At 43.8% G+C, this 25,592-nt stretch overlaps 1 protein-coding gene across 2 annotated transcripts in view; it reads left to right on the top strand.

The window, feature by feature from the left end:
• LOC106573024 (LHFPL tetraspan subfamily member 3 protein) overlaps nt 1-25,592 on the top strand; it is a 73,873-nt gene that overhangs the window by 42,556 nt on the left and 5,725 nt on the right. For both annotated transcript variants that reach the window (XM_014147623.1, XM_014147624.1), the window contains exon 2: nt 11,343-11,579. In XM_014147623.1, the coding sequence (XP_014003098.1) occupies nt 11,343-11,579 (237 nt within the window). The remainder of the gene's footprint in view (nt 1-11,342; nt 11,580-25,592) is intronic.

The following is a 25,592-nucleotide window of genomic DNA, read 5'->3' on the forward strand; positions in this document are numbered from 1 at the left end:
CAGTACAGAGGGTTCGGTTACAGAGTCAATGTGCAGGGTACCAGTTAGTCTAGGTAATTGAGGTAATATGTGCATGTGGGTAGCAGTAAAGTGACTATGCATGGAGTAGCAGCATAAAAATGGGGGGTGGGGTGTGGGCAATGCAAATAGTCCTGATAGCCATTTGATGAACTGTTCAAGAGTCTTATGGCTTGGGGGTAGAAGCTGTTAAGAAGCCTTTTTGACCGAGACTTGGCGCTCTGGTACCACTTGCCATGTGGTAGCAGAGAGAATAGTCTATGACTAGGGTGGCTGGAGTCCTTGGCAATTTTTTGGGCCTTCCTCTGACATCGCCTGTTATAGAGGTCCTGATGGCAGGAAGCTTGGCCCCAGTGATTTACTTGGCCGTACACATTACCCTTTGTCGTTCCTTGTGGTTGGAGGCCATAGAGTTGCCATACCAGGCGTTGATGCAACCAGTCAGGATGCTCTCGATGGTGCAGCTGAAGATCTTTTGAGGATCTGTGGACCCATGCCAAATCTTTTCAGTCTCCTGAGGGGAAATAGGCATTGTCGTGCACTCTTCACGACTGTCTTAGTGTGTTTGGACCATGATAGTTTGTTGTTGATGTGGACACCAAGGAACTTGAAGCTCTCACCCTGCTCTACTACAGCCCCATCGGTCCTCCTTTTTCTGTAGTCCACAATCATATCCTATGTCTTGATCACATTATGTTATGTAACACAGTTAAAAGGCAGATTGGTGCTGTGCCGCTGCAAGAATGTTAGAATGGGGCTGCTGTCTGCTGCACGTCTCCACACACACACACTGTAATAACACATGCACAAACACAAGCACACACGCACACATACACAAATACATACACACTGTAGCGACAGGCAGATTGGTTCCGTGCTGCTGTTTGAATGTTAGAATGGAGCTACTGGGTGCTGACTGTCTCAGGTGCTGCATTGTATAGCTGTAGATTATAGGGTTCCTGGGTTGATAGTGTGTGTGTATGTGTGTTTGTGCGAATGTGTGCTTGTACATGCGTTTGTGTGTGTGTGTGTGTGTGTGTGTGTGTGTGTGTGTGTGTGTGTGTGTGTGTGTGTGTGTGTGTGTGTGTGTTTGTTACAGTGTGTTTGACATGTGTACCCCTTCAGTTCCTGTTATGACCTGGTGTCTCAAGAGACAGGAGATGGGAAGTGTGTGTGTGTGTGTGTGTGTGTGTGTGTGTGTGTGTGTGTGTGTGTGTGTGTGTGTGTGTGTGTGTGTGTGTAAAATGGGAAAGTAACTCCGTTTTGCCCCCTGGTGGTTTTAAACTGCCTTTTTAAACCAGACAATGCTGTGTTCACCATTGTTTCTATGGCAGTTCAATCTCTCGATCTCTCTCTCTCTCTCCATTTTCACACCTGTACCAGTAGCCCTCTAGCTGTGTGTACCTTTACCCCTCTCCCCATTGCCACAATGTAAAATGAATATATGTGACAAGACAAAGCCAAACCCAATGAGAGGACACCCCAGAGCTTTTCTCAGCTTTGAAATAATTACATTCATGAGACTGAAGATTTAAGCCATACATTTACTTATGCCATTGGAGTAACTTGATGACATCATAATTAAAAAAAATCATAATCTTTGTCAAAGTAGCCTATGACCTTGAGTATTATCTCATTAAATCTGACGGATGCTGGTATTACTAACGCATGATTGTATTTTAAATGCTGTTTCACAAACCCTTTAGGCCAAGTGACATCTATTCTCCTCTGTTGCACACCCAGCAACGTGGACAGCCCAGTGCATAGTCTGCTTCCCTACTTTTCAGCACAATGGACAGCTCCTCTCTCTTAACAGCTCTCTTTTCACGGTTCCAACAACTAGGGCATAACCAGACTGGTGCAGTACAGCTCGGCTTGTTTTTGCTCAGCTCAGTAGTGTGAAAAGGGTACAAAGTCAGTCCCTTTCAGTCCCGTTCCCTTCATCAAATCCCTGATGTGGAAATGTCTTAGTCCACTCTGCACTTATCCAGCCATCCCACTGATAGCATTAGATAGAACTGAACTCTCTCCTTCCATCCCAGGCTGATAACAGTCAGTACAGCCACCTGAGCTTTTGACAGTCAGCGCCAGAGGGACTGGAAGGAGAGGAGAAGAGAGGAAAGGAAAAAGTTAGGAGAAACTCTGTTCTATATGTTACTTGTTCTTTCACTCACATATGGGTCCTATCCACGTTTACGAGAAGGTACAGGAGTGATGGTTTCAGTAGCAAACGGCGACTCAGCTCGAATACTACAGGAGATCTCCTCTCTGTTGAGCAAAATGGCAATCAAGAATAGTACCAGCAACTCTCGTTACTTCCTGGTTCCCAAAAAGGAGGGAGGGGGGATACGACCCATATTAGACCTACGGGTCTTCAACAGATATCTGAGAAAGTTGACGTTTCATATGCTTACGCAAAAGGTGCCGCCTCGCTCCATTCTTCAAGGCGATTGTTTCACCACAGTCGATCTACAAGATGCCTATTTTCACATAAGCATTTTGCCAGCACAAACAATATTTCTCATGGTTGCCTTCCAGGACACGACCTAAGAATATCTTGTTGTCCCATTCAAACTATTTCTAGCCCCAAGAACATTCAGTAAATATGTGGAAGCGGCTCTGAACATAGAATATCTGGGTATCAGAATAAATGACATTTCAGAAGGGTGAGTCACATCATTCTGCCTGTTCCAATTAGGGCATACAGTAAAACTACGGACTCCGTATACTAGGGTTGATGGCCTCCACCATATCAGTCGTCCCACTGGGATTATTGATAATGAGAGATTTCCAATGCTGAGTTTCTGCCCAACACTTGTGTCCCCGTCTTCACCTCGAACAGTGGGTAAGGGTATCCTTGTCCTGCATTGCTGCTCTCAGCCACTGGAGGGACCCCTCGACATTCGCCAAAGGCTCTCCCCTAGGGGTAGTAGCTATGAGGAAGGTGATGATGACAGACTCATCTCTCACAGGGTGGGGATGAACACTCGCTAGTGTTTATCCAATTGCATAGTGGAAGCTATTGTAAGGGTTTGACACCTCTGGAGGGCTTGAGGGCTCACTCCACCAGAGGTATGGCATCATGGGAATTGTTCAAAGGCATCTCTGTTCAAGAGATCTGTATTGCGGCATTTTGGGGAACCCCCCCATAACTTCAAATCAAATCAAATTGTATTAGTCACATATTAGTCACATGCGCAGAGTACAACAGACCTTAGAGTGAAATTCTTACTTACGAGCCCATAACCGACAATGCAGTTTAAAAAAATACGGATAAGAATAAGAGATAGAAGTAATTCAAGAGGAGCAGTAAAAAATAACAATATATACAGGGGTGTGCTGGTACAGAGTCAATGTGCGGGGGCACCGGTTAGTTGAGTTAGTATGTACATGTAGGTAGAGTTCATTAAAGTGACTATGCATAGATAACAACAGAGAGTGACAGTGATGTGGAGGGGGGGGGTGAATATTCAGCGTAGCCATTTGACTAGATGTTCAGGAGGCTTATGGCTTGGGGGTAGAAACTGTTTAGAAGCCTCTTGGACCTTGGCGCTCTGGTACCGCTTGCCGTGTGGTAGCAGAGAGAACAGTCTATGACTAGGGTGGCTGGAGTGTTTGACAATTTTTAGGGCCTTCCTCTGACACCTCCTGGTATAGAGGTCCTGGATGTCTGGAAGCTTGGCCCCAGTGATGTACTGAGCCGTTCGCACTACCCTCCATAGTGCCTTGCAGTTGCCATACCAGGCAGTGATGCAACCAGTCAGAATGCTCTCAATGGTGCAGCTATAGAACCTTTTGAGGATCTGAGGACCAAATCTTTTCAGTCTCCTGAGGGGGAATAGGTTTTGTCATGCCCACTTCATGACTGTCATGGTGTGCTTGGACCATGATAGTTTGTTGGTGATGTGGACACCAAGGAACTTCAAGCTCTCAACCTGCTCCACTGCAGCCCCGTCGATGAGAATGGGGGCGTGCTCGGTCCTCTTTTTCTTGTAGTCCACAATGATCTCCTTTGTCTTGATCACAATGAGGGAGAGGTTGTTGCCCTGGTACCACACGGCCAGGTCTCTGACCTCCTCCCTATAGGCTCTCGTTGTTGTCGGTGATCAGGCCTACCGCTGTTGTGTCATCGTCAAATTTAATGATGGTGTTGGTGTCGTGCCTGGCCGTGCAGTCATGAGTGAACAGGAAGTACAGGAGGGGTGCTGATCACGCACCCCTGAGGGGCCCCTGTGTTGAGGATCAGCGTGGCGGTTGTGTTGTTACCTACCCTTACCACCTGGGGTTGGCCCGTCAGGAAGTCCAGGATCCAGTTGCAGAGTGAGGTGTTTAGTCCCAAGGTCCTTAGCTTTTTGATGAGCTTTGAGAGCGCTATGGTGTTGAACGCTGCACTGTAGTTAATGAATAGCATGTTCCTAGGTGTTCCTTCTGTCCAGGTGGGAAAGGGCAGTGTGGAGTGCAATAGAGACTGCATCATCTGTGGATCTGTTGGGGCGGTATGCAAGTTGGAGTCGGTCTAGGGTTTCTGGAATGATTGTGTTGATGTGAGCCATGACCAGCCTTTCAAAGCACTTCATGGCTACAGACGTGAGTGCTACAGGTCAGTAGTCATTCAGGCAGGTTACCTTAGTGTTCTTGGGCACAGGCACTATGGTGGTCTGCTTGAAACATGTTGGTATTACAGACTTGGTTGAAAATGTCAGTAAAGACAGCTGCTAGTTGGTCAGCGCTATCTCGCAGTACACATTTCCTGGTAATCCGTTTGGCCCTGCGGCTTTGTGAATGTTGACCTGTCTAAAGGTCTTACTCACATCGGCTGCGGAGAGCGTGATTACACAGTCTTCGGTTACAGCTGGTGCACTCATGCATGTTTCAGTGTTATTTGCCTCGAAGCGAGCATAGAAGTAGTTTAGCTCATCCGGTATGCTCGTGTCACTGGGCAGCTCTCGGCTGTGCTTCCCTTTGTAGCCTGCAGTGGTTTGCAGGCCCTGCCACATCCAACGAGCGTCAGAGCCGTTGTAGTACAACTCGATCTTAGTCCTGTATTGATGCTTTAACTGTTTGATGGTTTGTCATAGCGGGATTTCTTATAAGCTTCCGGGTTTGAGTCCTGCTCCTTGAAAGCGGCAGCTCTAGCCTTTAGCTCAGTGTGGATGCTGCCTGTAATCCATGGTTTCTGGTTGGGGTATGTACGCACGGTCACTGTGGGGACGACGTCATCGATGCACTTATTGATGAAGCCAATGACAGATGTGGTGAACTCCTCAATGCCATTGGAGGAATCCTGGAACATATTCCAGTCTGTGCTAGCAAAACAGTCCTGTAGCTTAGCATCTGCTTCATCTGACCACACCACTTTTTTATTGATCTAGTCACTGGTGCTTCCTGCTTTAATTTGTGCTTGTAAGCAGGAATCAGGAGGATAGAATTATGGTCAGATTTGCCAAATGGAGGGTGAGGGAGAGCTTTGTATGCATCTCTGTGTGTGGAGAGTGGTGGTCCAGAGTTATTTTCCCTCTGGTTGCACATACAGAAATTATGTAAAATTGATTTAAGTTGCCCTTCATTAACCTGTTAGGGCTAGGGGGCAGTATTGACACGGCTGGATAAAAAACATACCCGATTTAATCTGGTTACCACTCCTACCCTGTAACTAGAATATGCATATACTTATTACATATGGATAGAAAACACCCTAAATTTTCTAAAACTGTTTGAATGGTGTCTGTGAGTATAACAGAACTCAAATGGCAGGTCAAAACCTGAGAGATTCCTTTACAGGAAGTGGCCTGTCTGACCATTTGTTGAACTTCTTTTCCATCTCTATCATTTACTAAGGATCTCTGCTCTAACGTGACACTTCCCACGTCGTCCATAGGCGCTCAGAGCCCGGGAAAAAACAGAATGTCGTCATTCCAGCCCCAGGCTGAAACACATTATCGCCTTTCTCAAGTGGCCAATCAAGGGACACTGGGCTTAGGCGCGTGACCCGACCGCCCCCGCCTTTGGGATTTTTTCCTCTGTTTGCCGAAAAGGAGATTCCCTGTCGGAATATTATCGCTTTTCTACGAGAAAAATGTCGTAAAAATTGATTTTAAACAGCGGTTGACATGCTTCGAAGTACGGTAATGGAATATTTAGAATTTTATTGTCACGAATTGCGCCATGCGCGCGACACTTCTTTACTATTTCGGATAGTGTCTGGAACGCATCGAACAAAACGCCGCTATTCGGATATAACGATGGATTATTTTGGACCAAACCAACATTTGTCATTGAAGTAGCAGTCCTGGGTGTGCATTCTGACGAAGACAACAAAAGGTAATCAAACTTTTATAATAGTAAATATGATTATGGTGAGTGCTAAACTTGCCGGGTGTCTAAATAGCGAGCCCGTGATGCCTGGGCTATGTACTTAGAATATTGCAAAATGTGCTTTCACCAAAAAGCTATTTTAAAATCGGACATATCGAGTGCATAGAGGAGGTCTGTATCTATAATTCTTAAAATAATTGTTATGCTTTTTGTGAACGTTTATCGTGAGTAATTTAGTAAAATGTTAGCGAATTCCCCGGAAGTTTGCGGGGGGTATGCTAGTTCTGAACGTCACATGCTAATGTAAAAAGCTGGTTTTTGATATAAATATGAACTTGATTGAACAAAACATGCATGTATTGTATAACATAATGTCCTAGGGTTGTCATCTGATGAAGATCATCAAAGGTGAGTGCTGCATTTAGCTGTCTTCTGGGTTTTGGTGACATTATATGCTGGCTTGAAAAATGGGTGTCTGATTATTTCTGGCTTGGTACTCTGCTGACATAATCTAATGTTTTGCTTTCGTTGTAAAGCCTTTTTGAAATCGGACAGTGTGGTTAGATTAACGATAGTCTTGTCTTTAAATAGCTGTAAAATAGTCATATGTTTGAGAAATTGAAGTAATAGGATTTTTAACGTTTTGAAAATCGCGCCACAGGCTGCCAGTGGCTGTTACGTAGGCGTCCCACCTAGCCCATAGAGGTTAAAGTCCCCGGCTACTAGGAGCGCCGCCTCTGGGAGAGCGTTTTCTTGTTTGCTTATGGCAGAATACAGCTCATTCAATGCTATCTTGGTGCCAGCCTCTGACTGTGGTGGTATGTAAACAGCTACAAAGAATATTGATGAGAACTCTTTTGGTTGGTAATGTGATCTATAGGTTATCATGAGAAACTACCTCAGGCGAGCAATGGCTCGAGACTTCCTTAGATATCGTGCACCAGCTGTTGTTTACAAAAAGACATAGGCCGCCGCCCCTTGTCTTACCAGACACCGCTGTTCTATCCTGCCGGTACATCGTATAACCAGCCAGCAGTATGTTGATATCGTCGTCGTTCAGCCACGACCCTGTGAAGCGTAAGATGTTACAGTTTTTAATATCTTGTTGGTAGTTTAATCTTCCCAATAACTTGTCAATTTTATTGTCCAAAGATTGCATGTCTGCGAGCAGAATTGAGGGGAGTGGGGGTTTATTTGATCGCTTCCTACTCCTCAGAAGGCAACCCGCCCTCCGGCCTCTCTTTCTCCGCCTCCTCTTCACGCAGATCACTAGGGTCGGGGCCTGTTTCCAAGGGAGCCGTACATCCTCCGCCTCGGGCTCATCAGAGTCGTGAAAAAAGAAAAAGGATTCTGCTAGGCCATGGTGAGTAATCGCAGTCCTGATGTCTAGAAGTTATTTTCGGTCATAAGAGACGATAGCGGCAACATTATGTACAAAAATAAGTTGCAATCAACGCAGATAAACCAACAAAAAATCACAATCGTTAGGGGCACATAAAACTTCTGCCGCCATTTTACCTTGATGAGGTTCTACCGACTGGACGTCTCTGCGCCCCTCGTTAGCACATATAGTGCTTGTTGTCGGGACTTCTGAGGGTTGATCCTGTCTAGACTTGACTTCAGAGAGTATATGAGCACTATATCCCCAGAAGTAAAACACTGAACGAGTAATTGGAATAGAACTTAGGGTTACTTAACATAACCCCGGTTTTATGATAGGTTAAAACCTCTCTGGGGTATGTGGGACGCTCCCACCCACGGGACACACTATTCAACAGCCAGTGAAATAGCAGGGCGGCAAATTCAAAACAACAAAAATCTCATAATTCAAATTTCTCAAACATACAACTATTATATACCATTTTAAAGATACACTTCTCATTAATCCAACCACATTGTCTGATTTCAAAAAGGCTTTACGGTGAAAGCATAACATTAGATTATGTTAGGACAGCGCTGAGACAGGAAAAACCACACAGCCATTTTCCAAGCAAGGAGAGGCGTCACAAAAACCAGAAATACAGCTAAAATTAATCACTAACCTTTGACGATCTTCATCAGATGACACTCCCAGGACTCAATGTTACACAATACATGTATGTTTTGTTAGATGAAGTTCATATTTATATCCAAAAACCCCATTTTACATTGGCGCGTGATGTTCAGAAAATGTTTTGCCTCCAAAACATCAATTTACAAAAATACTCATCATAAACGTTGATAAAATTTACAACAGTTATTGAAAGAATTATAGATACACTTCTCCTTAATGCAACCGCTGTGTCAGATTTCCAAAATAGCTTTACGGCGAAAGCACATTGTTCAATATTCTGAGTACAGAGCTCAGCCATCAAAGCAAGCTATACAGTTACCCGCCAAGTTCTGAAGTCAACAAAACTCAGAAATAGTGTTATAAATCTTCACTTACCTTTGCTGATCTTCGTCGGAATGCACTCCCAGGACTCCCACTTCCACAAGAAATGTTCATTTTGTTCGATAAACTCCATATTTATGTCCAAATACCTCAGTTTTGTTTGCGCGTTCAGATCACTATTCCAAAGGCATAATGCGCGAGCGGAAAACCCGAGACGAAAAGTCAAAAAGTTCCATTACCGTTCGTAGAAACATGTCAAACGATGTTTACACTCAATCCTTATGGTCTTTTTATCATAAATATTTGATTCCAACCGGACAATTCGATTCCAACTGGACAATAGCGTATTATTACAGATAAAAAAGAAGGAACGGCGTGCCTGCGTACCCGCGCAGTAAACAACTCATTGGTCTCAGGCAGTCCACTTGTTGAGTCAGCTCTTATTCTCTCCCCAGTAACAGTAGAAGCATGAAACAAGGTTCTAAAGACTGTTGACATCTAGTGGAAGCCTTAGGAAGTGCAAAATGAACCCTAAGTCACTGTATACTGTATAGGCAATCACTTGAAAAACTACAAACCTCAGATTTCCACACTTCCTGGTTGGATTTTTCTCAGGTTTTTGCCTGCCATATGAGTTCTGTTATACTCACAGACATCATTCAAACAGTTTTAGAAACTTCAGAGTGTTTTCTATCCAAATCCACATAATATGCATATCCTACCTTCTGAGCCTGAGTAGCAGGCAGTTTACTACGGGCATGCCTTTCATCCGGACGTCAAAATACTGCCCCCTACCCTAGAGAAGTTAAGAGTGAGGTCTCTTCACGCTTTGTGTAAGAAAGACGAACATGTACTTATAAGTAGATAAGAGCGGACTACGGCGCCTTATATGGGAAGTGGAGTGGTCCACTATTGGCCGTTGCTCCTGTCTGTCTACGACAGACGTTGTGTGATTGGATCTTCCATTCCATCATGTGCGATCTCGCTCATAATATCATAGAACCGGGTGATGTTAAGTTATTTTTGGTTTGCAGTTAGACTGCAGCTCTGCAGCAGCATACAGCTCTGCTCTTTCCTTCTCATTTTTTTCACTCTCTGTCTGTTGCTATCCTCTCTCTCTCTCTTTCCGTCACTATCCTCTCTTTCTCACACACTGTTTGTCGCTATCCTCTCTCTCTCTGTCGCTATCCTTTCTCTCGGTCGGACTGCATCCTCTCTCTCTCTGTCTATCACTATTCTTTCTCTCTCTCTGTCTGGCCTTATCCTTTCTCACAAACACTCTCTCTCCTTCCTCTCCTTCTCTCTCCTCTCACTCCCTCCTGATGTCTTTCAGGAATATTAAAGACCGCAGCAGTACTGTGCTCGTGGAGCAAAGTAGCTCAGTTGTAGTTCCTTTCCCTCTTCTGTAGAACCTAAACCATTGTGAGAGGAAGGAGAGGATGAAAGGAGGTCAAAGTACTAAAGGGAAGATTTAGGGAAAGGGAGGAGATGAGAGCATGAGAGTCCAAATTCACATACACATCCTCATTTACACTGTATCATGAAGACAACACACCTACACACCTACACCCACCCACCCAGCCAGACATACACACACACAAACACCCATATACAGACTCAAACACACACACAAAAACAGTGTCAAGGGATGTGAGGGAAGTTGTGGGGGTGAGGAAGTGGAGGAACATGTTGTATTATTAATGTTGAAATGCATTCTGGGTAACTGTGCAGTCAGCTCCTTTTCCACCTTCTTCTTCTACTGCCACAGCATCAACTCACAGACACACACTCTAACGCATGCACACACACACACAAACTCTCACGCACACAAAAACACACACTCTCACGCACGCACAGATGCATGCACACACGCACACACACATACACCTTATCCAAGTTGAAGATCAGGGAGATTCTTCCCCTTGGGCGAAAACCAAACCGCTATCAAGAAGAAGCTGCTTAATATTGAAGATGGAGTGGCGAAGGGGTGAAAGTCAAATTCAAAGGAGCACATTTGTGCATGGTCTGTGTGTCTCTTCAGTGTGTGTGTGCTATGCATGGAGTTTCTGAGAGGGGGTATGAATATGTCATGTAGCAGAACAAGACAAACTAACAGTCTAGCTCAGCCCAGACTGTCAGTTCACTGACCATCACACATATAGAAGATAGCAGGGAAAGACTTGGAGGAATGATTTCATAACATCAACCTCCTGTTACTCTTAGCGTCTGGCAAAACTTTTCAGCCTTGTTGCTGTTGTGCAACTGACTAGGTATCCACTTTCCCCCTGCGAGCTTGCAGATATAAACTCTTGTGGTTCCCAGGAGAGCAGAGGTCTGGAGAAGAGATCGATAGATGAATGCATTAATAGCAAACAGGGAGAAGCCTGCTAGGTGATGATAGAAGGGCAAAGACTTAAAGCACTGGAAATAATATTTGTTTTTTCTCTATCATTCTCTCTCTGTATCTCTCTCTCTCTCTCTCTCAACCCTCCTTATTCCACTACTTTCCTTCGCAATACCCCGACTCATCTTTCTCTTCCTCTTCCTCTCCTCCCACCTCTCATCCCCTCACCCCTCCAACTCCTCTCCTCCCTTCACCCCTTCTCCCCCCTCCTCCTCTCCTCCCTCCCTCCAGGTGTGTGTCTGGTGATGGGCTGTATAATCTACCCTGATGGCTGGGACAGTGATGAGGTGCGGAGGATGTGCGGTGAGCAGACAGACAAGTACTCCCTGGGAGCATGCTCTATGCGTTGGGCTTACATCCTGGCTATCATGGGGGTCCTGAATGCCCTCATGCTCTCCTTCCTGGCCTTCGTATTGGGCAACAGGCAGGACGGACTCATGACCGAGGAACTGCTGGCCGAGAGCAAGGGTAATACTGGAGAATAGTCAATGCAGTCCATTAGGACGCATTAGGACCCGTACACGCTATTGCTCCACCATACCTTTATTTGGATAGTTACTTGACAATGTCTTAATCATAAGTAGGGAACTAACCAAATAAAGGTATGGTGGAGCAATAGGAGCATTTTGGAGCAAATTATGTGCTGTGCGGTTCCTATAAGGAGTGTAGAATACACTGCAAGCAAGCAGCACACAAACAGCACACAGATACACACACACACTGTCGTGACATGACTATCATTAACCTGCTAGGGCTAGGGGGCAGTATTGACACAGCCGGATAAAAAACGTACCTGATTTAATCTGGTTACTACTCCTGCCCAGTAACTAGAATATGCATATAATTATTGGCTTTGGATAGAAAACACCCTAAAGTTTCTAAAACTGCTTGAATGGTGTCTGTGAGTATAACAGAACTCAAATGGCAGGCCAAAACCTGAGAAGATTCCATGCAGGAAGTGGCCTGTCTGACAAGTTGTGTTTCATCTTGGCTCTTTTTATTGAAGACTGAGGATCTTTGCTCTAACGTGACACTTCCTACGGCTCCCATAGGCTCTCAGAGCCCGGGAAAAAGCTGAACGATATCGAGGCAGCCTCTGGCTGAAACACATTATCGCTTTTGGCAAGTGGCCGATCAGAGTACTATGGGCTTAGGCGCGTGCCCGAGTCGACCCCATGCTTTATTTTCTTTCGTCTGTTTACCTAAACGCAGATTCCCAGTCGGAATATTATCGCTTTTTTATGAGAAAAATGGCATAAAAATTGATTTTAAACAGCGGTTGACATGCTTCGAAGTACGGTAATGGAATATTTAGAATTTGTCACGAATTGCGCCATGCTCGTCACCCTTATTTACCCTTTCGGATAGTGTCTTGAACGCACGAACAAAACGCCGCTGTTTGGATATAACTATGGATTATTTTGAACCAAACCAACATTTGTTATTGAAGTAGAAGTCCTGGGAGTGCATTCTGACGAAGACAGCAAAGGTAATAATATTTTTCTTATAGTAAATCTGACTTTGGTGAGTGCTAAACTTGCTGGGTGTCTAAATAGCTAGCCCTGTGATGCCGGGCTATCTACTGAGAATATTGCAAAATGTGCTTTCACCGAAAAGCTATTTTAAAATCAGACATATCGAGTGCATAGAGGAGTTCTGTATCTATAATTCTTAACCTCTCTAGGCTAGGCGGGACGAATTCGTCCCACCTACGTAACAGCCACTGCTATCCAGTGGCGCGATTTTCAAAACCTTAAAAATCCTATTACTTCAATTTCTCAAACATATGACTATTTTACAGCCATTTAAAGACAAGACTCTCGTTAATCTAACCACACTGTCCGATTTCAAAAAGCCTTTACAACGAAAGCAAAACATTAGATTATGTCTGCAGAGTACCAAGCCAGAAATAATCAGACACCCATTTTTCAAGCCAGCATATAATGTCACCAAAACCCAGAAGACAGCTAAATGCAGCACTCACCTTTGATGATCTTCATCAGATGACAACCCTAGGACATTATGTTATACAATACATGCATGTTTTGTTCAATCAAGTTCATATTTATATCAAAAACCAGCTTTTTACATTAGCATGTGACGTTCAGAACTAGCATACCCCCCGCAAACTTCCGGGGAATTCGCTAACATTTTACTAAATTACTCACAATAAACGTTCACAAAAAGCATAACAATTATTTTAAGAATTATAGATACAGACCTCCTCTATGCACTCGATATGTCCGATTTTAAAATAGCTTTTTGGTGAAAGCACATTTTGCAATATTCTAAGTACATAGCCCAGGCATCACGGGCTCGCTATTTAGACACCCGGCAAGTTTAGCACTCACCATAATCATATTTACTATTATAAAAATTTCATTACCTTTTGTTGTCTTCGTCAGAATACACACCCAGGACAGCTACTTCAATAACAAATGTTTGTTTGGTCCAAAATAATCCATCGTTATATCCGAATAGCGGCGTTTTGTTCGTGCGTTCCAGACACTATCCGAAATAGTAAAGAAGTGTCACGCGCTTGGCGCAATTCGTGACAATAAAATTCTAAGTATTCCATTACCGTACTTCGAAGCATGTCAACCGCTGTTTAAAATCAATTTTTACGACATTTTTCTCGTAGAAAAGCGATAATATTCCGACAGGGAATCTCCTTTTCGGCAAACAGAGGAAAAAATCCCAAAGGCGGGGGCGGTCGGGGTCACGCGCATAAGCTAGTGTCTCTTGATGGGCCACTTGAGAAAGGCGATAATGTGTTTCAGCCTGGGGCTGGAATGACGACATTCTGTTTTTTCCCGGGCTCTGAGCGCCTATGGACGACGTGGGAAGTGTCACGTTAGAGCAGAGATCCTTAGTAAATGATAGAGATGGAAAAGAAGTTCAACAAATGGTCAGACAGGCCACTTCCTGTAAAGGAATCTCTCAGGTTTTGACCTGCCATTTGAGTTCTGTTATACTCACAGACACCATTCAAACAGTTTTAGAAAATTTAGGGTGTTTTCTATCCATATGTAATAAGTATATGCATATTCTAGTTACTGAGTAGGAGTGGTAACCAGATTAAATCGGGTATGTTTTTTATCCAGCCGTGTCAATGCTGCCCCCTAGCCCTAACAGGTTAAAATAATTGTTATGATTTTTGTGAACGTTTATCGTGAGTAATTTAGTAAATTCACCGGCAGTGTTCGGTGGGAATGCTAGTCACATGCTAGACACATGCTAATGTAAAAAGCTGTTTTTTGATATAAATATGAACTTGATTGAACGAAACATGCATGTATTGTATAACATAATGTCCTAGGGTTGTCATCTGATGAAGATCATCAAAGGTTAGTGCTGCATTTAGCTGTGGTTTGGGTTTATGTGACATTATATGCTAGCTTGAAAAATGGGTGTCTGATTATTTCTGGCTGGGTAGTCTGCTGACATAATCTAATGTTTTGCTTTCGTTGTAAAGCCTTTTTGAAATTGGACAGTGTGGTTAGATTAACGAGAGTCTTGTCTTTAAAATGGTGTAAAATAGTCATATGTTTGAAAAATTGAAGTTTTTGCATTTTTGAGGTTTTTGAATAACGCGCCACGGGATTACACTGGCTGTTACATAGGAGGGACGATTTCGTCCCACATACACTAGAGAGGTTAACCTCTTACATCTAGATGATCCACTAGCGGAACGCCTCGCAAATTTCCAATGATAGAGCGTGGCACGAATTACAAACACCTCAAAAATCCCAAAACTTATATTTTTCAAACATATGACTATTTTACACCATTTTAAAGACAAGACTCTCCTTTATCTAACCACATTGTCCGATTTCAAAAAGGCTTTACAACGAAAGCAAAACATTAGATTATGTCAGGAGAGTACCCAGCCAGAAATAATCACACACCCATTTTTCAAGCTAGCATATAATGTCACAAAAACCAAAACCACAGCTAAATGCAGCACTAACCTTTGATGATCTTCATCAGATGACACTCCTAGGACATTATGTTATACAATACATGCATGTTTTGTTCAATCAAGTTCATATTTATATCAAAAACCAGCTTTTTACATTAGCATGTGACGTTCAGAACTAGCATACCCAACGAAAACTTCCGGTGAATTTACTAAATTACTCACGATAAACGTTCACAAAAAAACAAAACAATTATTTTAAGAATTATAGATACAGAACTCCTTTATGCAATCACGGTGTCCGATTTTAAAATAGCTTTTCCGTGAAAGCACATTTTGCAATATTCTGAGTAGATAGCCCGGCCATCATGGCTAGCTATTTTGACACCCACTCAGATTTACTATAAGAAAAATTGGATTACCTTTGCTGTTCTTCGTCAGAATGCACTCCCAGGACTTCTACTTCAACACCCAATGTTGTTTTGGTTCCAAATAATCCATAGTTATATCCAAATAGCTGCGTTTTGTTCTTGCGTTCAAGACACTATCCGAAGGGTGACGCGCCGGCGCATATCGTGACAATTTTTTTTAAATATTCCATTACCGTACTTCGAAGCATGTCAAGCGCTGTTTAAAATCTATTTTTATGCCATTTTTCTCGGAAAAAGCGATAATATTCCGACCGGGAAACCCTGTTTTAGTTCAAAGACAGAGAAAATAAAAACATGGGGTCGCCTCGTGTACGCGCCTCAGTCTCATTGTACTCTGATCGACCACTTACCAAAGGCGCTAATGTTTTTCAGCCAATGGCTCCAAAGACATAATTCAGCTTTTTCCCGCCTTCTGAGAGCTTATGGGAGCCGTAGGAAGTGTCACGTTACAGCAGAGATCCTCAGTTTTCAATAAAGAGAGTGAAGAAGCCCAAGAAATTGTCAGATAGGCCACTTCCTGTAAGGAATCTTCTCAGGTTTTTGCCTGCCATATGAGTTCTGTTATACTCACAGACACCATTCAAACAGTTTTGGAAACTTTAGGGTGTTTTCTATCCAAAGCCAATAATTATATGCATATTCTAGTTTCTGGGCAGTAGTAATAACCAGATTAAATCGGGTACGTTTTTTATCCGGCCGTGCAAATACTGCCCCCTACCCCCAACAGGTTAATTCTTAACTCAATGTTGTTATATCCTCGGGTAAAACGGGGGCTTTTTCCTCATTCTCACACACTCTCTGGGCTCCTTGGGGAGTGGATAGTTACGAGGCAAGGTATCAGAATTACTATGATCTCGTTAGAAAACTAAAATCACAAAAATATTATTTTTATCCTTGATATTTTCTACACAACGTAAAGAATGTAAACCTAATAAACACAGTGTAAAAGCTCTTGAAGTTACAATGTTTTTGTTATAACGTGTTTATAATAATTTTAATGACATCACAAAATAGATATACATTTTCCATATTCCATTCGAATGTTGAAATATATTGTCCCAGTGTCCATTGTTTGATGTTGAAGTTTTTAGGCGGCAAACTCTTCTGTAACACAAAGAGACATTCCATTTACCCACATTAGACCCCAAAAGGAATCATCGGCTGCCTAAAGTTTGCGATCGACGTGAGGTATCATAAAACCCCATTATCCCCCCTATTGACGCTGATCCACCGAAACCTGATCCTTGGACCCTCACAGGAGAGTCATGACAACACACACACACTCATGTGCAGATGCATGATAAAACACACACATATGAGAGTACACTCTTAGAAATAAAATGTGGTAAGTAGAACCATATACAGTGCCTTCAGAAAGTATTCACACCCCTTTACTTTTGTTGAGAATTTAAAGTGGATTACATTGAGATTTTGTGTCACTTATCTACATACAATACACCATAATGTCAAAGTCCACATTTCTTTGTAGAACATTTTAGAAATTAATTCAAATGAAAAGCTGAAATGTCTTTAGGCAATAAGTATTCAACCCCTTTGTTAGGGCAAGCCTAAATAAGTTCAGGAGTGAGTACATGCATAATAAGTTGCATGAACTCATTCCGTGTTCACTAATAGGGGTTCATGTGATTTTTGAATGACTACACCATCTCTAGAACCCTACACAGGTCCCTCAATCGAGTAGTGCATTTCAAGCACAGATTCAACCACAAAGACTAGGGAGGATTTTCAATGTTTCGCAAAGAAGGATACCGATTGGTAGATTTTGTAAAAACAAAAAAAGCAGATGCTGCGTATCCCTTTGAGCATGGTGAAGTTATTCATTAGGCTTTGGATGGTGTATCAATACACCCAGTCACTACAAAGATACAGGCTTCCTTCCTAACTCAATACTAACCTAAATGACAGAGTGAAAAGAAAGAAACTTGTACAGAATACAATTATTCCAAAACATGTATCCTGTTTGCAACAAAGCAATTAAACATGAACTGCGTAACTATCTGTGTACAGGTGTTTTTGAAGACCCCTCTGGCAAGAATGCAGTATTTTTTGTTGTTGATTTGAACATGATATCCCAGAAACTCCAGCTCTCATTGTTATTCGAAGCTGGGATGAAGTAGCATCAACGTCCGCTCTGAGACTGTGTGGCTGTGTTATCTAGTGACAACCCAAAAGAGTCAGGAAATTTGAGACTGTGCGATAACAGTTACGGACAAGATTGAAGATAACTCAATTCCATTTGAGCAACAATGTCTTCAGGACAGGTACACTTTTTATACATGTTGTAATATTTACATTGTCAGCCAGAAAGGTAGATAACGTGAGACAAAGTAAGGGATAGAGAGAGAGACACAGCTGCGTGTGAGCTCTAACATTTTTCAACATGTTTTTTTTACCAAAAAATAGATTTTAAGTTAGATAACCTTGGATTTTTCTACAGGGACATATACAGGATACTACCCTCCACAGCATAACCTTCACTCCAGATTCAAAACTCCAAACCTACAACCTAATTTTGGACAAAATTACCTGGACGGATTACTACTACCAAGGATTCATTTTCCCTAGCTATACAGAGGGTGTTCTGGCAAACAAACAGCAACTGAGGACACCATCCAACCTGGAACCGAGACAGACCAGATGCAACTTCAACTTCATATTTTCTACAAGAAATCTGTGCATGTACACCCTGGCCCATCTACTGTTGCTAGCCCCAATTCTGATATCTGCTTCACTGATTTCTGCTCTGGTAAAAGCCTGGGTTTTCTGCACATTAACACTAGAAGCTTATTACCTAAAATGGATCAATTGAAAGTGTGGGTTCACAGCTCCAATCCAGATGTGTTGGTCATTACTGAGACGTGGTTAAGGAAGAGTGTTTTGGATACTGATGCTAAACTTTCTGGTTATAACCTTTTTTGGCAAGACAGATCTTCCAAAGGTCGGAGAGTGGCAATCTTTACCAAGGATCACCTTTAGTGCTCAGTTGTCTCCACCAAGTCTGTCCCCAAACAATTTGATTTGCTGGTTTTAAGCATTACACTTTAAAATAGCTCTACGTTGACTGTTGCTGGGTGTTATCGTCCTCCATCAGCACCGGCCTGTACCCTACCTGCCCTAAGCTCTCTCCTGGCCCCTTAAGTCTGAATTTGTCCTGATAGGTGACTTAAACTGGGACATGCTTAAATTACCTGACCAAGTCCTAATGGGACTCCCTAAATCTTTCTCAGATTATTACCAATCCCACAAAGTATGACTCCAAACACCCAGAAAAGGCTACTTTCCTCAATGTTATCCTCACAAATAATCCTGACAGGTATCAGTCTGGTATTTTCTGTAATGACCTTAGTAATCACGGTTTTACAGCCTGTGTTCGTAATGGCTGCTCTGTCCTGATTTATCATAGACGCTTGCTAAAAAACTTTAATGAGCAAGCCTTTCTTCATGACTTGGCCTCTGTAAATTGGTTTAGAATCAGCTTGATCTCCTCTGTCGAAGACGCTTGGACCATCTTAATTTGATATATTCAGTGGTATTGTTAACATACACACCCCCATAAAGAAAATGAGAATTAACAACAGGGTAGCCCCTGGTTCCACCGTGATCTTGCAGAGTTACTCCACCTCAAGAATTGCATTTGGCGAAAAGCTCGGCACACATATTCAGGCAGACTGGCTCTCGTTCAAGCAAATGAGAAATGAGTGCACTCAGGCTATCCAGAAGGCCAAAGTTAGTTACTTTAAAGAGCAATTCTCTCTCTGTGGGTCTAACCCCAAGAAGTTCTGGAAATGGTTAAAGACCTGGAGAATAAACCCTCTGCCTCACAGCTGCCCATGTCCCTTAATGTTGAGGATGTGGTTCTTATCTGACAAGAAGCACATGGCTGAGCTCTTTAAGGTCCCCAAAGCACACACATCCCTAGGTCGTTCGTCTTTTCAGTTCGCTGCAGCTAGCGACTGGAACGAGCTGCAACAAACACTCAACCTGGACAGTTTTATCTCTTATTTCAAAGACTCAATCATGGACACTCTTACTGACTGTTGTAGCTGCTTTGCGTGATGTATTGTTGTCTCTACCTTCTTGCCCTTTGTGCTGTTGTCTGTGCCTAATAATGTTTGTACCCTGCTACCATGTTGTGTTGCTATCATGTTGTCATGTTGTGTTGCTACCATGCTGTGTTGTCATGTGTTGCTGACAGGCTGTTGTTGTTGTCTGAGGTCTCTATTTTATGTAGTGTTGTGTTGTCTCTCTTGCCGTGATGTGTGTTTTGTCCTATATTTTTATTTATTTATTTGTATTTTTAATCCCAGCCCCCATCCTCGCAGGAGGCCTTTTGGCTTTTGGTAGGCTGTCCTTGTAAATAAGAATTTGTTCTTAACTGACTTTTCTTGTTAAAGGTTAAATAAAAAAAATAGCAATGTCAAGGTAGCTAGCTAACTTAGTTATTTGTAGCTAGCTACATGGTTGATAATAGCTACCATGAGTTTCACTGCCTGGTGCAAGATAACAATATGACCAGTGCCGACCCGTCATTCAGGGCTCTGCCCCACATGTTTAGGCCTGTTTTGCATGTTATTTTCGGATTAATACATGTCATATATCAGTTTGCAAACAATGTAAAAAAAATAGATATATCATACAAACATCGTCTCTTTTTTCCCTCTTGATTAAGGCAGCTCCAAAATGGAGTTTCAGCCTAGCTTAGTGCTTTTTGTGGTGGTGGGGGAGCCATCGGAAAATACGTAGCATATCGGTTGCAGAGGCGGAAATCCCGGGGGGGACGGGGGACACACGACCCCCCCATCCTGGGAAAAATATGATTTGTCCCCCCCAATATATCACTGAAACATAACTATGTAATTTAAATAATATTAATAATACGCAATGAAAGCAATTGTGCTGATTATAGACACTTAATAGCGTGTTTTTAAGTTTCAAAAGATTGCGACCCCCCCGCCCTTTGCCTCACAATGGTTTGATCCACTGCCAGTTCCTTAGCTTGCTACGTAACTGCCGTGAGGTTCATCCAGTCAATCGCGCACACACACACTAGCTGAATATGCAGAGCTAGCGCGCAAATATTAACTATTAAGCTAGCTAGTACCTATTCCATTTATGTGGCGTCGTCAAAGATGGAATCAGCATGCAGATGATGTAAGTTAGTGCTTCAAAGTCCCTGTGATAAGGTTAGCGATAAACTGAAGTCCAAACTGAACAGAACTACACTCTCTTCTACCATTGTCTTAAATATATTTAATGGTCTCGTTGCAAAAGCTAAATTGTCGCAAGGGAACTTTTATTTATTTATTTTATTTCACCTTTATTTAACCCGGGTAGCAAAGATTATAGCAAACACCCCTGAAACTGAATTGGTGCTCGCTAGCTTTGCAAATTCAGCTATTGTTGGAAGCCAGCCAATATGAAACAAACTATTAAAATTACAAAAGGTTGCAGCATATGTTGTGTAAATGGTGAACTCATACAGCTGTCAACTCTTGTCATTTTAATCCGTTTCACATTTGCTAGCTACCTTTTAGATCGAAGCCCATATAGAATGATTGAAGATGATAGAAGCCCATCTCCTACTGTAAATAACCTACACACTGTGTGTGTAGCCAGCCAGCCAGCCAGGTAGAAAAATGGCAGAAAAATAAAAGACGGACATCAGAGTATTTTTCAATACACCAAAACGCGTAGTAAGAACCCTAGTAGCCTAATATCTCAAAGACTAGTTGATAAAATGTTCATAAGAAAGAAATTAAATTCTAATGGAAATGTTTCACAATGATGTCATTAGGCAGAGCAGGCAACAGATGGCACACAGACAGCAGAGTTGGGGACAGATATGCAGGGACAGACTGGCAGAGACAGGGAGTCTCAGGTAAGTTTGTTGAGTCTTTGTTTGGCAACATTATGAAAGGTTCTCAATTTTTTTTACTTGTAAAATAGGAACATAATTGGAAAATGCCATGGATACCCCCACTCTCAACTTAAACTGGTGACTGAACTAAGATTTGTTAAAGGCAATGGTATTGCTGTTGTGATTTAGTTGTGTAGTTTTGGGTACCGGTAGTTAGGAGTATGGCAAACACCTTATTTCTTTGGTTCCTCAATATACATTTACCATATTACAATGTAGGCTATGTGTTACAGCACTACTTTTGGTGTCCCCCTCAGGAATTGCTCTTGAGAAAATTTCATGTAATTGTCCCCTCCAAAGTGGATATCAGATTTTCGCCCCTGATGGGTTGGTAATGTTCTCTAGTTGCGCCGTGATTGGCTCAGTGTTCTGTCACTCATGCGGACACTACAGCACCGCAGGATTTACGGGGAGAGCTCTAAAATTCAAGCCCCTTTGGTGCTGCCATAGAGTTACATTAGAAGTGCCCATCCAAGAGGCTCAAGGTCATTGGGCACAGATAAAATGATGTCAAATCACGTTATATAGCTTTGATTGGACTGATCAACATAATATTTTCAAAATTTTAGCTAGCAAGCTAACAGTCATCATGAATCAAGTCGACAATCTACTGGCAAATCCTTTTCAATCCTTGTCATATGAAGAGAAATAATGATATAGATAAAACTAATAGGTGCTCATCGGCCATTTGTCATGAACATTATACAAAAAGTTGGAAATCTTAAATTGAACAATGAGTGGTTTGGAAGGAATCAGTGGCTAACTGCAAGCATTGCAAAGCAGTCACTAGCCTGCTATTCAGTGGAGTAAGTGTGTGGTCCAAGTCTGGGTTTAAGGGTCTCTTTTCCAAGCTTAAAAGCATAAACATTCAACATTGGCCATGCTGTCAATCCAGCATGACTTCTGCCATGTTCAAAACAACTGTAAACTCAGAACTGGGAAATCTCAGTGTCACGGTTGTCGTAGGATGAATGAGCGGACCAAAGCGCAGCGTGTGTATCATTCCACATTTTCTTTATTAAACTGCGAAACTATGCAATACATACAAATAAACTAAAGAACAAAAACCAACAAACCGTGACACAGAGGTGAGACATACTGTAACGCTCGTCGTTGAAGGGGGACCAAAACGCAGCGGGTAAAGTGCTCATCCTCTTATTTATTAAAGAAAACACTTAATCAACACAAAACAAACGGCGAAAACAGTCCAGTAAGGTGCATAGACTATACTAGAAACAACCACCCACAAAACCAAGTGAAAACAAACACAACTAAATATGGCCTCCAACTAGAGACAACAACAACCAGCTCACATAGAACTAGAAAAGCTAGATAAACATAGAAATAAGAAAACTAGAACCTAAACCCACAATACCCAACCACACAAAACAAACACCCCCTGCCACGCCCTGACCAACTACAATGACAAATAACCCCTTTTACTGGCCAGGATGTGACAGTACCCCCCCCCCCCCCCAAAAGGTGCAGACCCTGAATGCACCTTAAAACAAAACCCACAAAAACAACCCCAAACCTAAAGGGAGGGAAGGGAGGGTGGCCACCGTCAACGACGGTTCCTGTGCTTCACCCCCACTTCCCAATCCTCCCACCACGGAGGTGGCTCTGGCTCTGTCCGTAGCTCCTATTCAGCAGACTCTGGGCTGCGCAGCATCGCTGGAGGCCCCGGGCTGAGAGGCGTCGCTGGAAGCCCCGGACTGAGAGACGTCGCTGGAGGCCCCGGGCTGAGAGGCGTCGCTGGAGGCCCCGGGCTGAGAGGTGTCGCTGGAGGTCCCGGGCTGAGGGGCGTCGCTGGAGGCTCCTGGCTGAGGGGCGTCGCTGGAGGCTCCGGGCTGGGGAGCGTCTCTGGAGGCTCCTGACTGGGAACCGTCGCTGGAGGCCCCGGGCTGAGAGGCGTCGCTGGAGGCCCCTGGCTGAGGGGCGTTGCTGGAGGCTCCTGGCTGAGGAGCGTCTCTGTCGGTTCCGGACTGTAGGCCGTCTCTGTCGGTTCCGGACTGTAGGCCGTCTCTGTTGGTTCCGGACTGTAGGCCGTCTCTGTCGGTTCCGGACTGTAGGACGTCGCCGGAAGCACTGGACGGGGAACTGTCGCCGGAAGCTCTGGACGGGGAACTGTCACCGGAAGCTCTGGACAGGGAACTGTCGCCGGAAGCTCTGGACGGGGAACTGTCGCCGGAAGCTCTGGACGGGGAACTGTCGCCGGAAGCTCTGGACGGGGAACTGTCGCCGGAAGCTCTGGACGGGGAACTGTCGCCGGAAGCTCTGGACGGGGGACTGTCGCCGGAAGCTCTGGACGGGGAACTGTCGCCGGAAGCTCTGGACGGGGAACTGTCGCCGGAAGCTCTGGACGGGGAACTGTCGCCGGAAGCTCTGGACTGGGTCTGCGCACTGGAGGCCTGATGCGTGGGGCTGGCTTAGGAGGCGCCAGACTAGTAACCTGCACCACAGGGCTAGTGCGAGGAGCAGGAACAGGACGTACTGGGCTGGGCAGGCGCACTGAAGGCCTGATGCGTGGGACTGGCTTTGGAGGCGCCAGACTAGTAACACGCACCTCAAGGCTAGTGCGGAGAGCAGGAACAGGACGCACTCGACTGGGCTGACACACTGGGGGAAGAGTACGAGGAGCAGGAACAGGATACACTGGGCCATGAACCCTCACCGGCGGTCTGATGCTTGCAACTTGCATCACCGGTCCTGGCTCAATGCTGGCTCTAGCATGACACCTGTGAGGAGCTTTCACCAAGCGCACCGGGCTGTAGCTGCGCACTGGCGATACTGTGCGTATCTCCGCATAACACGGTGCTTGCTTGCTCCGTCGCTCCCCATAGTAAGCACAGGTGCTCCTTCATGCCCTTTCCACCAGTACCTCTCTCCGGAATCTCGCATCAAGCTCCTCGCTTGATTGCTTGACTGGCTCCTCTTTGCTCCACGGATCTCCCCGGTACGCCTGGGAAGTTAGGTCAGGGCTCCCCCCTGACTCAGCCCAACTCCCCGTATGCCCCCCCCCCAAACAATTTTTTAGGGGCTGCCTCCTCACCTCCTGAAATGGAGGATATAATGCCCCATACCTCCGTTGTTCCCGCTTAGCTTCCTCCAGCTCCTCCTTCAGGCACGGTTGTCGTAGGATAAATGAGCGGACCAAAGCGCAGCGTGTGTATCATTCCACATTTTCTTTATAAAACTGTGAAACTATGCAATACATACAAATAAACTAAAGAACAAAAAACAACAAACCGTGACGCAGAGGTGAAACATACACTAACTCAAGAACAATCTTCCACAAACCCAGGTGGGAAAAACACCTACGATCTTGTCATGTCCTGACCCTAGTAAGATGTCATTTTCTATAGTAGAGTAGGGCAGGGCGTGACAGGGGTGTTTTGGGTTGTTCTATGTTTTCTATTTCTATGTTTAAGTTCTAGTTTTCTATTTCTATGTTGGGATTGTTTGGGGTTGATCTCTAATTGGAGGCAGCTGATCCTCATTGCCTCTGATTAGAGGTCATATTTAAGTAGGGTTTTTTCTCATTGTTGTTTGTGGGTTATTATCTTTTGAGTAGTGTGTTTTCCTCTCTGCGTCACGGTTTGTTTTTTTGTATATTCAAGTATTTAAGTGTATTGCATTTCAGTTTCACATTTAATAAATATGTGGAACTACGAACACGCTGCATTTTGGTCCGCTCCTTCAAACAGCTGTGACAGATCTCCAATTAGAGACAACGATGACCAGCTGCCTCTAATTGGAGATCATCCCAAACAAAACCCAACATAGAAATACAAAACTAGAACATAACACCATAGAAAACTAAACTAGAAAACCCCCCTGTCACGCCCTGACCTACTCTACCATAGAAAATAACAGCTTTCTATGGTCAGGACGTGACACTCAGACTTCAGTGAGTTCAAGACAACTGTGAACTCTGAGAAAAAATTGGCTCCGAACTGAAGATAACTGACGTCATGATTCGACCTTGTTTTTATCCGAGTTCCCAGTTGTCTAGAAAGCACCATGTATCCAGAGAATGCCAGACTTTGGTCTCTTTTCCCCTCATAACTTAGCCTACTGTTCTGACTTGGTGGTGCACATGTAGCCTATAACCTGTTTTAGAGAAATGTCATCAGTGAATATTGTAAGACCTTTCATTGTCTGCTTATATGCCCCCTTTATTTATCCTACGG

This window comes from Salmo salar, chromosome ssa16 (genome assembly GCF_905237065.1).
Source record: "Salmo salar chromosome ssa16, Ssal_v3.1, whole genome shotgun sequence".
In the NCBI taxonomy this organism is placed as follows: Eukaryota; Metazoa; Chordata; class Actinopteri; order Salmoniformes; family Salmonidae; genus Salmo; species Salmo salar.